Source organism: Lepus europaeus, chromosome X (genome assembly GCF_033115175.1).
Source record: "Lepus europaeus isolate LE1 chromosome X, mLepTim1.pri, whole genome shotgun sequence".
NCBI classification, from domain to species: domain Eukaryota; kingdom Metazoa; phylum Chordata; class Mammalia; order Lagomorpha; family Leporidae; genus Lepus; species Lepus europaeus.
The window spans coordinates 69,232,182-69,244,248 of NC_084850.1; the positions used below are offsets into that span (position 1 = coordinate 69,232,182).

General features: G+C 42.5%; 1 protein-coding gene across 1 annotated transcript in view; it reads left to right on the plus strand.

Annotated features, from left to right (window-relative positions):
* Nucleotides 1-1,253: 1,253 nt before the first annotated feature.
* The window catches only part of APOOL (apolipoprotein O like), a 91,366-nt gene continuing 80,552 nt past the window's right edge, over nucleotides 1,254-12,067 (plus strand). Inside the window, exon 1 of the mRNA XM_062183296.1 lies at nucleotides 1,254-1,343. Coding sequence (XP_062039280.1) covers nucleotides 1,329-1,343 — 15 coding nt within the window. The 5' untranslated portion in view covers nucleotides 1,254-1,328. The remainder of the gene's footprint in view (nucleotides 1,344-12,067) is intronic.

The window sequence follows — 12,067 nt, forward strand, 5'->3', positions numbered from 1 at the left end:
CAGCCAAATAAAATAAATCTTTAAAAAATAAATAAATGAATCAATATTGGGAATGTTTATGGGTACAGTCTGAACCCCTTCTTTCCTCAGAGTTGTTCATAGGGAGCCTAAGGGGATTTTATTGAGAGTGTTGCACCTGCTCATGGCATCTTCCCGAAAACACCAAAATGACCCTTTTAAAATGTAATTTAGATCATGTTACAACTTCCAGACTTCCCATCTTATTCAGAATAAAATCCAAATTCTTCATTATGGCACAAACAGCTTCTACAATTTGTTTTATTTTACTACCTCTGTATTTATCACTCCAGTCACTCTGGTGTTTTTCTTGGCTGTTCCTTCTGCATGTAACACTTTTTATTAAATTCCTTCAGGGTTTTTCTCAACGTTATCAGTCTTTTCCTAATCTACTTAAACCAGTAAAAAACCAGTAAACTCCTACCATAACCCTGCACTACATATTTAATTTTCCTTCCTTTGTATCTCATTTTCCATAAGCTCTATAAGGGAAGCCACTACAATTCTGCTCTGTACTGGTACTGCTCTGTTTGGCAGAGTAGGCGCTCGGTGACAGTTTTTTTTTTTTTTTTAATTTATTTTATTTATTTGAAAGTTACTCCCCAAATGAACGCAACAGGCAGAGCTGAGCTGATCTGAAGCCAGGAGCCCCTTCCGGGTCTCCCACGCGGGTGCAGGGGCCCTAGCACTTGGGCCATCCTCCACAGCTTTCCCAGGCCATAAGCAGAGAGCTGGATGGGAAGTGGAGCAGCCGGGACTGAAAGGGCACCCATATGGGATGCTGGCACTGCAGGCCGCCGCTTTAACTCGCTGCTGCTTTAACTCGCAGCGCCACAGCGCCGGTCCCCTCAGTAACAGTTTTATAATGAGTGGAGGTCCTCGTGTAGGGCAGAGTTAACTTGTTCTTTTTGTGACCGTTTTTACTCTCCATTATTTATTAAGGCCGCTGCTGTGCTCGCCTCCGCAGCACATATATTGTGGCCACTGTTTTAAGTCGTTATCTAGTCAAATCAGACAAAGAAAAATAACGAAAAGTTCTGTACCCAAGAAAATAACTTTTACCTGTGCGGTGGAGGATATTCTTAAAGTTTTTTTATTGGGAACTGAGAGCGTCCACCACAAGGATGATCTACGCGAAACTGCCGCTAAACTAACCGTAGCTGCCGCCAAAGCAGCTGGGGGAGGACGGAGAAGGGGCGGAAGAGGGCAGACGGGCGTAAAGGGGCGGGGCTGCCTGAGGGAAAGCCTGTCGAGCTAGTTTGTCCCTCTTCGCTCTCCGTAAGGAAACTTGAGCCGAGAGGGTCGTAGATATGGCGGTCGTTAGGGTAAGTGAAAACAAACTTATTTAGCTTCTTAGAGTGTCGATAGCGTCCCAGGGATTACAGAAGGTGTCGTCTTAACTTCTGAAGGGAGTCTTGCAGCAAGGGACAGCCTGGAGACGGTATCGTGAGAGTTCTGGAGTCGTTAATGTTTGAAGCTTCGTTACAGCTACCTCACCCATTTGGCGTTTCCTTGGTCTGGGACACTAACTGGTCCTCTGTCCCCTGCCAACACTGGGAAACGGCTGGGTGAAAATGGCCGGCGCCGCGACGGAGTACCTACCAGCAGGCGTTTGGGTCAAGCGCTGGGACGAAGAGAAGAGAATTCTTAACATTTGTTTTCGTGCACAGGGCGGGACCTCATGACCCCTTCGAAGGACTTTATTCAAACATTACTTGGCGTAAAATAGACCCACAGTGAGCGGGTTTATACTCTCTGGGTTAGAATCACAAACGTTAAGTGTTTTTGAGGTCTATAATGGAAAAAGGTGGCTTTACGTAGGAATCCGTTTCCAGGAAGTGACTCAGTTGGCTGTTAGCTGCTTGCTATTCTCTAACTAGGTTTCCGTAACAGTCGTCTACAAATATTGACACAGCGGGTTTTAAGTGTATGATATTCTGCCAGGCTTTGCAGGAGATACAAGTATGAATAATTCAGTTCAGTCGAAGTTTATTTTTACAGCGGCTTAGTATCTGTCTTGGCTCATTTTTCGTATTTTCATTTTTGCCTCTCATACTTTATCTGAATTATCGTAACACCCTCCTAACTTAACTCTATGTATAGCCTGGCCCCCATGAAATGTATTTTCCCCTGTGTTGCCAGAGTACTTTTACCAAAATGCAAATCTCGTTTTGTCCCTCTCCTGCTTAAAACCCTCTATTAGCACTCCATCATCTGCTGCCTAGGGTCCGGTTACACTCCTGTGTCCGGAACACCCAACCCTGCTTTTACTTTCCAGTTTCATCACTTCCCAGGCTCATCTCTTGTCAGGAACCCCCCTTACATCAATATTGAACTACTTCACCATCCATGCCTTTTTACCTACTCACTCTCTGGGCTTAAAGTACCCTTTCTCGTCCTCATTCAGTTACTTCCTATTTATAGTTCATTCATTTGACAGATACTTGTGTGCAGCCTTTCCATTTCCTAAGCACAGAATGCCTTTTCTGAGACATTGTCTCCAACTTCCCCAGTCTAATTCAAGGAATTCCTCTTTGTGTTCTCAGAACGTGGACATACTCTTACTATAGTATTTCTTTTTTGTTTTAAGCTTTACTTGCTTTTTATTTATTTTAAAGGCAAAGTTCCAGGGAGCGACAGAGAGAGAGAGAGATCTTCCATCTGCTGGTTCAGTCCCCAAATGGCCGCAAAGGCCCTGGCTGGGACAGGCTAAAGCCAGGAGCCAGGAACTTCATCAGGATCTCCCACATGGTTGGCAGAAGCTCAAGTGCTTGGGCCATCTTGGGCCAGGCGAATTAGCAAGGAGCTGGATGGGAAACAGAGCAGCCAAGACTCAAAGCAGCAGTCTGATATGCGATGCTAGTGTCTCAGGCTGTTTAACCTATTGAACCACAACAAGTTCTCCTCTAGCCATAGTAGTTCTTGTACTGCAAATAATAGACTACTTACTTATCTTTTCTACTTTCCTAAACCACAGGGTCCTTAAGAAAAATAACTTTATTAATCTTGTATGTTTAGTACCTCGCATAGGTCTGACTTGTATTAGGTACTCAATAATAAGTTCTACATGAATAAATAAGTGCCAGATGAGGATAAATGAGATGCAATTAAGCAGTGGAGATGCAATGTGTAACACAAGGGACTATGATTCAGAGTAAGGGGAATACCTAATCTCAAGATAAGTACAGAGTGCTTTGAGAGTTCACAAGAGAAAGAACTCAAATCTGCTTTGAAGAGAATAAAGACTTCATGGAGGAGCTATAAAGACAGTCAGTGGTCAAAAGCAAACCAGACTAATGTTTGTCACGGAAGCCTAGAAAGGGAGAGCCTTGAGCAGTCCTTTGATATGACCTTTAAGTCATTGGCAATTACCATTTATTAAGTGCTTATTACAGGCCAGACACTATGCTAAAACACTCTACCAATGTTAATTCATTTATTTAACATGACTTTATGTATAGATATTATTATTTACCATTTTATAGATGAAACACTAAGGCTTAGAGAAGTTAAATAATTTTCCCAGTCATATTGCTAATAGCAGTAAGAACTGAAGGGAGATAAAGAGATATAATAATGAGTGGTATAGGGAGAACCTAGATTGTAAGGGGTTAAGGAAAGGATGAGAGATAGAGAACAGGAATTCATTTAGCACTTAACTTCATTCATTTGCTTTACATATATATTTCAGTTAATCCTCTTGGTGAACCAAAGAAATGGGTAGTATACCCATTTTACAGATGGAAAATTTCATGCTTAGAAAAAGTGCTTGCTCTAGATCATACCTGCTCAGTGGAAGCCCCAGGTTCAAAATTATTTAACTTCTCTAAGCCTTAGTTATTCATCTATAAAGTAGTAATTATAATATCTATCACATAAAATCTAATTAGTCTTGAGAAACAGGCATTACTGATCTCTCTTCTTGACTTCTTGAACTGGGGTGGGGGGGCTAGCTGAAGGAAAGACTAGCTTCATTTGAAAGGACTGGGAGGAGTGTGGTGTCTTAATGTCAAAGGTTGAGAGTGAATTTGTTCATAATATAATGTTTAATATCAAAATGTGACTACTATTTATTGAGCATTTCTTGTGTGTCAGGCACTGTGCTAGACTTTTGATGCACATTAATTCTCAGAAAAAGTCTTTTAATGTAGGCAATGATTGCCTTAAAGAGCAAGAATGGGGCGGGCATTGTGGCACAGCAGGTTAAGCTGCTACTTGGGACACCATATTCCATATTGTATTGTCTGAGATTGAGTCACACCTCCACTTCCCATCTAGCTTCCTGCTAATGCACATTCTGGGAGGCAGTGGATGATGTCTCAAATTCTTGAGTTCCTGCCACCCATGTGTAGGTGTTTAGGGAGTGAACATTCTCTGCTGGTCTGCCTTGAAAAAACAAGCAAAAGAACTGGAGTATGTCAGTAAAGAAATCTAATCTGCCATATTACATGGTAGTGTGAAATAAAGTTGCTGAGTTCTATAGTTTAATAGAATTTGGTCCTTAAACTCATGTCGATGATTAAATCACAAAGTCACAGATTGCACTAAGGAAGTGGAAATTTAATCCAATTATGGTAACTAGAAAGTGGGCCTAATGGGAGGTATTGGGAGTGTGCCCTTGGAAGTTAGTTCTCCCCAGAGGGTGAGTTACAAAAGCCCGAGTTGGGGCCAGTTGTTCTCTCTGCTTCTTGACTTGCTGTGTGGTCCTTCCTCCACATGCACTTTGTCATTACCATCCTCTGGCCTTATTAGATGGCCGAACCAGTGGGACCCACCCCATCTGGGGTTGTGAATTTCCAAAATTGTGAGGCAAAATAAATTTTCCTTCATAAGTAGTTCATGTTAGGTATTTAGTTATGGTGTTGAAAAGCTGACTAGACACCGAGTATGATTTTTAGCTATTAATAACTTCTGGGTAATGATGAATTTGGGGTTTACTCGCAGAGAGGTAAAGTACATGACTCTGGGAATTATTTTTTCCTCTCCACCAAGCTTTGTTGAGGTGTAATAGAGAAGTAAAATTGTATGATTTTTTCTTTTTTTAAAAAATATGTATTTTTAAAGATTCATTTTATTTATTTAAAAGGCAGTTACAGAGAGAAAAATCTTCCATCTGCTGGTTTACTACTCAAACAGCCACAATGGCCAGGGATGGGGTAGACCGAAGCCAGGAGCCAGGAGCTTCCTCTGGATCTCCCATGTGGGTACAGGGGCCCAAGGACTTGTGCCGTCCTCCACTGCTTTCCAGCTGCTTTTGTACCAGCAGGGAGCTGGATCAGAAGTGGAGTAGCTGGGACTTGAACCTGTGCCCACATGGGATGCCACCACTGCAGGTGGCAGCTTAACCTGCTATTCCACAATGCAAGCCACTATTTTTTATTTTTTAAAGGAATTTATTAATATATTAGATTTTCAAGGTCACAGTAAATGTGTGATGATTACTACAACACAATTCTCATGTTAATGTGATATTAATACAAAGAGAGTAGCTTCCATGTAGTTTCTGCCCTCCACCATCCCCTTCTTCCTTCTTTTCTCTTTCTTAATTTTTGAGAGAACATATTTTTAATTTACAATGCAGTCAAAGACTTAAGGCTCCACTAAATAGAGTTCAGTAAGTAAAAAGTAGCCTCTTCCATTGTGGTGCAGCAGGTAAAGCTGCTGCTTGCATCCCAGATGAGTGCCAGTTCGAGTCCCAGCTGCTCCACTTCCAATCCATCTCCCTGATGATGATCTGGGATAAGCAGCTGAAAGATGGCCCAAGTGCTTGGGCACTGTGTGGGAGACCCAGATGAAGCTCCTGACTCCTGGCTTCAACCTGCCTCAGCCCCTACTGTTCTAGCTATCTGGGGAGTGAACCAGCAGATGGGAGATCTCTCTCTCTCTCTCTAACTCTTTGAAATAAATAAATAAATCTTTAAAAGTAAGAAAGTAAGAAAAGACCATAGTTCAACAGGAGTATAAACAAGGGGTATAAACAAATGTAATGATTTGGTATACATATATTTTATGAAATGACTACCAAAATCAAGTTAGTTTATACATGTCACCTCACTAAGCTGTATATTAGGTCTTCTGAAATTATTCATCACATAATTAATGTTTGTCCCCTTTGACCAGTATTTCCCATTTTCTCCCATCCTTCCCCTTGGTAGTCATCATTCTACTCTGTTTATATGCGTTCAACTTTTTTAGATGACACATACAAGTGAAATCATGCAGTGTTTGTCTTTGACTAATTCACTTAGCATGATGCCTTCCAGGTTCATCCATGTTGTAAAAAATGGCAGGATTTCCTTCATTTTATGCCTGAACAATACTCCATAGTGTATGTGTGTGTGTACACAAACATTTTTGAAATCTGTGCATAAAAGTCTTCAAAATGTTCATGAAAATGAGTATTATAAAAATAAGCATGCATTTCAAGCTTCTTTGTAACAAAATAAAATTATCTTTTAATAACATCCCATGAACTTTTTGAAGTATTCTCATCTCTGTGTGTGTGTGTGTGTCTGTCTGTCTGTCTCATAATTTCTTTACCCATTCTCATCAACAGAAACTTTAGGTTGATTCTATATCTTCACTATTGTGAGTAATCCTAAAATGAATGTGGGGTTTCAGACACCTGTGCATATTGCTGATTTCATTTCCTTTGGATGTACACTCAGAAGTGGGATTCTGGGTCATAGGGTAATTCTATTTTTATTCTTTTGGAGAACCCCCATACTTTTTGTCTTTTTTTTTAAGTTTTCATTTTATTTGAGAGGCAGAGAGAAAGAACCAGAGGTAGACATAGATCCTTTATCTTCTGGTTCATTTCTCAAGTTCCTGCAACAGCCCAGCCTGGGACATGCCAAAGTCAGGAGACTGAATCTCAGTCTGAGTCTCACAGATGAATGGCAGGGACCCAAGTACTTGAGCCATTATCTGCCATTATCTGCTGCTTCTCATAGCAGGAAGCTAGTATTGGAAGTGGAGCCAGGATTTCAAGGACTTGGGCTGTCTTCTGCTGCTTTCCCTAGTGCATTAGCTGGGATCTGGATCAGAAGTGGAACAGCTGGTACTGGAACTGGCACCCATATGGGATGCTGGCTCTGCAGGTGGTAGGGTTATATTCAGGTTTCTGGGGAATCTCCAGACTGACTTCCATAGTGGCTTTACCAGTTTGCATTCCCACCAACAATGGGTTAGTGTCCCTTTCCAGCGCTGGTGCATAGACTCGGCGGCTGGGGTCCTGAGCCATGGGTGCCTGTGCCCTCCACATAGGTCCACCATGTTCCACTAGTTCCGGAAGAGTTTCCTCTGCATTTTTTTTCCAACTCTTCCCTGAAACTACAGTATCTCCACTCTTATTAAACTATCTTTTCATGGACTATCAGTGCGCTCCCTCCCTATTTCGCCATCTTGGAGGACTCCTCTATTTTTATATCTTCTTTTAAAAATGCCTTTTTAGATCCTTTGTCCATATTTTAATTGGCTTGCTAGGTTTTTTCCCCTCTTTTCTTTTGCATGTGTTCATTATATATTTTGGATATTAACACCTTACCAGATAAATGGTTTGTAAACATTTTTTTGCTGTTCCACAGGTTTCCTTTTTATTGATTATTTCCTTTACTGAGCAGAAGCTTTTTAGTTTGCTGTTCCACTTACTTATTTTTACTTTTTTTTTTTTTTTGCTTGCACTTTTGGTATCGTATCCATAAAATCTTTGCCTAGCCCAGTATAAAGGATGCATTTTCTCTCTTGTTTTTTTTTCCAGGAGTTTTATGGTTTTCAGTGTTAATATGTTGAATCCCTGATCCATTCTGTATTAAATTTTGTATATAGTTTAAAATAAGGGGCTGATAATCATTCGCTCCCTCCATTCCTTCCTTCTTTCCTAAGATTACTTTCTTACAAGATTACTTTGCCTATTAAGCACCTTTTGTGATTCCATGTACATTTTGGGATTGTTTTTTCTTCATTGTGTTAAGGTACATTTTGTATACCTAATTTATTTAGAGTTATTGCCATGAGGGGATGTTGAATTTGTCACATGTTACTAAAATGGTCATATAATTTTTCTCTTTTTTCTGTTAATGTGGTTATAGCATTTTTATTGATTTGTATATGTTAAATCTCCCCTAGGGAGAATGACCCTTTCAACCAACTTAGCTGTTGAATTGAATTTGCTAGTATTTTGTTGAGAATTTTTGCTTCTATGTTCATCAGGTGTATTGGCCTATAATTTTCTTTTCTTATTGTGTTCTTATGTAACTTTGGTATCAGTGTAATGCTTGCCTTGTAAAATGAATCTGGAAGTATTGTCTCTTCAATTTTTTGAGAAGAGTTTGAGAAAGATTGGTATTGGTTTTTTAAATGCTTACTGGAATTCAGTGCTAAAGTCATAAGGTCCTGGGTTTTTTTTTGACAGGCAGAGTTAGACATTGAGAGAGAGAGAGAGAAAGGTCTTTCTTCCATTGGTTCACCCCCCAAACGGCTGCTACAGCTGGCGCTGCACTGATCAGAAGCCAGGAACCAGGTGCTTCCTCCTGGTCTCTCATGCAGGTGCAGGGCCCAAGTACTTGGGTCATCCTCCACTGCCTTCCCGGGCCACAGCAGAGAGCTGGACTGGAAGAGGAGCCACCAGGACAGAATCTGGCACCCCAACCGGGACTAGAACATGGGGTACCTGCGCTGGAGGCAGAGGTTTAGCCAAGTGAGCCACAGCGCTGGCCCTGGCTTTTCTTTGATAGGAGTCTTTTTCTTACTGGTTCAATTTCCTTACTCACTGATACATTCAGGTTTTCTGTTCTTTTACCATTCTGTTTTAGTAAGTTGTATGTGTCTAAGGGGATTAATCCATTTCTTCTAGGTTATCCATTTTGTTAGTGTATAATTATTCACAGTAGTCTCATTTAAAATTTTTTTTATTTCATATTTTCGGAAAGGTAGGAAAAGAGACACAGAGAAAAAGAGGGAGTGAGAGAGCGAGAGCGCACAAGGAGGAGTGCAAGAAACAGTGCTCAGTCATCCGTTTGCTGGTTCACTCCTCAAATGTCCGCAACAGCTGAAGACAGGAGCCTGAAACTCAGTCTGGGTTTCCCGGTTGGGTTGCAGGAACTCACCTGTTGCCTTCAAGGGTACACATTAGCAGGGAGCTAAAAGTGGAAGTGGAAGAGCCAAGATTTGAATCAGGGATTCAGATATGGGTTGTGGATGTCCAAATGGGGTCTAACTGCTTCACCACCTGCCTGCTTCTCATAATCTCATGATCTTCTGTGTTTCTATGGTATTGGTTGTAATGTGTCTAATTTCTTTCTTTTTTTTAATATTTATTTTATTTATTTGAAAGAGTTACAGAGAGAGGTAGAGATAGAGACAGAGGTCTTCTATCCACTGGTTCACTCCCTAGATTGCCGCAACGGCTGGAGCTGTGTGGATCTGAAGCCAGGAGCCAGGAGCTTCTTCTGGGTCTCCCGTGCAGGTGCAGGGATCCAAGGACTTGGGCCATCTTCTACCGCTATCCCAGGCCATAGCAGAGAGCTGGATTGGAAGAGTAGCAGCAGGGTCTCGAAGTGGCGCCCATATGGGATGCCGGCACTTCAGGCCAGGGCGTTAACCTGCTGCGCCACAGTGCCAGCCCCTTCCCACATGTTTTGATATTTATGCCCCACCTGTGTACATTGCTAAAACATAGATAGCACTGCTTTGTGGACTTTTACAGTTGTAAATGATGCAATGCCATACACAGCCTGCTGCCACTTGCTTGCTTTCAGCAACGTTGTGCTTGGGATCTATCCACATTCATGCCCAGGGCTCCAGCACGTGCATGTCCATTATCCAATCTATTTCATTTTAGGCGTGTGCCACGCTGTATTAATCCATTCTCCTGTGGATGGGCATTTGAGTGATTTCCCATTTTCCACTATGAGCACCACACTTCCGTGGCATCCTTGTGCGTGTCTCCTGTGTGCCTGGGGAGGGCTCTCTAGGTGTGCGACCATCCTGGACTCACCAGTCACTGCCAGACTCCTCTGCAGGATGTTTCTGACTCTCCACATCCAGATTTGTGGCAGCAGTGGTAACACGTGGGAGTGCTTGCCACTCGGAGGGGCCAAGTGGCTCTCATTCTTGTTTTCAGTGTTCTTGGAATTTGTCTCGTCCTTTGAATTTCGTTTCCCCGGAGCAGCCTTTCTTATCCCCCACCTGTGTCTCCATGGGGTTGTCAGTGTCTTTCTTGTTGATTTGTAGGACTACGATCTATGCGACTCTCTTCTGCCAGCCTCTGGCTGGTCTTTTCATCCTGTTTATGCAGGCCCAAGGTCCCTCAACTGGTGAGTGACAGAGCCATGATTCAAACCCAGGCAGCTTGTTCCAGAACTCCCTGTTGTGCTACAGTGCTGGCCGTGGGAACTTCTGTTTCTAACCAGACTAAATGAGCAGAACTTGGTGATAGATCAGACTGTGTGGGCCAGGAAGAGCTTGGGGGGACATGAGTTCAGCATGGAGCACGGAGGCGCACTGAGGTGGGGTTGGGGGAATCAGGCTTCCTAGGTGGTCTCTTCCAAGCTAGGACCAAAGGACATTGAGCACATAGAGAGCTGGAGAAAGAGGGGGCATCAGGCAGAGGAACAGCATGTGAATACCAGGGGCAGAGGGCGAGCCTAGCAGTCTGCTAGAGAGCACTTCCCGGGGCGTCCTAAGGTGAGTTCCTTGATCGCTCCTCAGTGCCTCAGTTTCCTGTACTGCTCTGCCAGCTGGTTGGCCCTGGGTGCTAGATCATCGACTCCTTGAAGGCAGGGACTGTGCCCTAGTCCTTGTAAGATCGTCACAAAACACACCAAACACCCGAGTAAGGGAAAGGGTTTATTGGGGAAAACCCAGCAGGCAGGAGGGAAGGGGTGAGGAAGGAAAAGGGAGAAGGAGAGTGTAACAGAGAGAAGGGAGAGAGAGAGAGAGAGTGAGAGAGAGAGAGAGAAAAGAGGAGCTAGCAAGGAGAGAAGAGAGAGAGCAGAGAGGTGAGAGGAGGAGAGGAGAGCAGAGAGGAGCCAAGAAAGAGTCTAATTTCATTTCTCATTGTATTTGAGTCTTTTTTATTACCTAGTCTAGCTAAAAGTTTGTCAGTTTTGCTCATCTTTTCAAAAAGCCAACTCAGTTTTCTTTCCTTTTATTTATTTGTTTATTTGAAAGAGTTACAGAGAGATAGGGAGAGGCAGAGAAAGAGATCTTCAGTCTGCATGTTCACTCCCCAAATGGCTATAACCCCTGCTGAAGCCAGGAGCCAGGAGCTTGAAACTCCATCCAGGTCTCCCACATGGGAACAGGGGCCCAAGTATTTGGGACATCTTCCACTGCCTTCCCAGGTACATTAGCAGGTAGCTGAAAAGCCAAGACACTGTGGCAAAAAAAAATATTCTACATGAAGGATCTCTGTTAGGGAGACCCCATTGGGAAGAAGGGGCCATCAAAGAAGGATATACTTTTCTCTGAAGAGAGGAGAGAACTTCCACTTTGCTTATGGCCTTGTCTAAATACTGACAGAGTTTATGGTCACAAAAGGCTTCCATAGCCTTGGCAGCTCATGGTAAGAGCCTCAGGTGATCACTGATGTCATAAATAGGAGTGTTAATTGTTAAATTAACAACAGAAGTCACTGTGCACTTTCTCCCCATGTAGGACCTCTGTCCTTAATGAGTTATACTATGAGAATTAACTGCAAAACTTGTTCTCAGACAGTACTTTATACGTTGTGTGTGTGTGTGCGCGCGTGTTCACACAAACTATTGAAATCTTTACTTAGAGTTGGTCTTCTGTATATAAAGTTAATTAAAAATGAATCTTAATGAAGAATGTGATGGGAGAGGGAATACGAGGTGGGGAGAGAGTGGGATGGGAGGGTGTGAATGGGTAGAAGAATCAATATATTCCTAAAGTTGTACCTATGAAATTTGCATTCATTAAATAAAAGCTTAAAAAAAAAAAGAAAAATGGAGGAGCCAGAACTCAAACCTGCTCATATGAGATGTTGGCATCAAAGGTGGTGGCTTAACCCCTGAGCCACAATGTC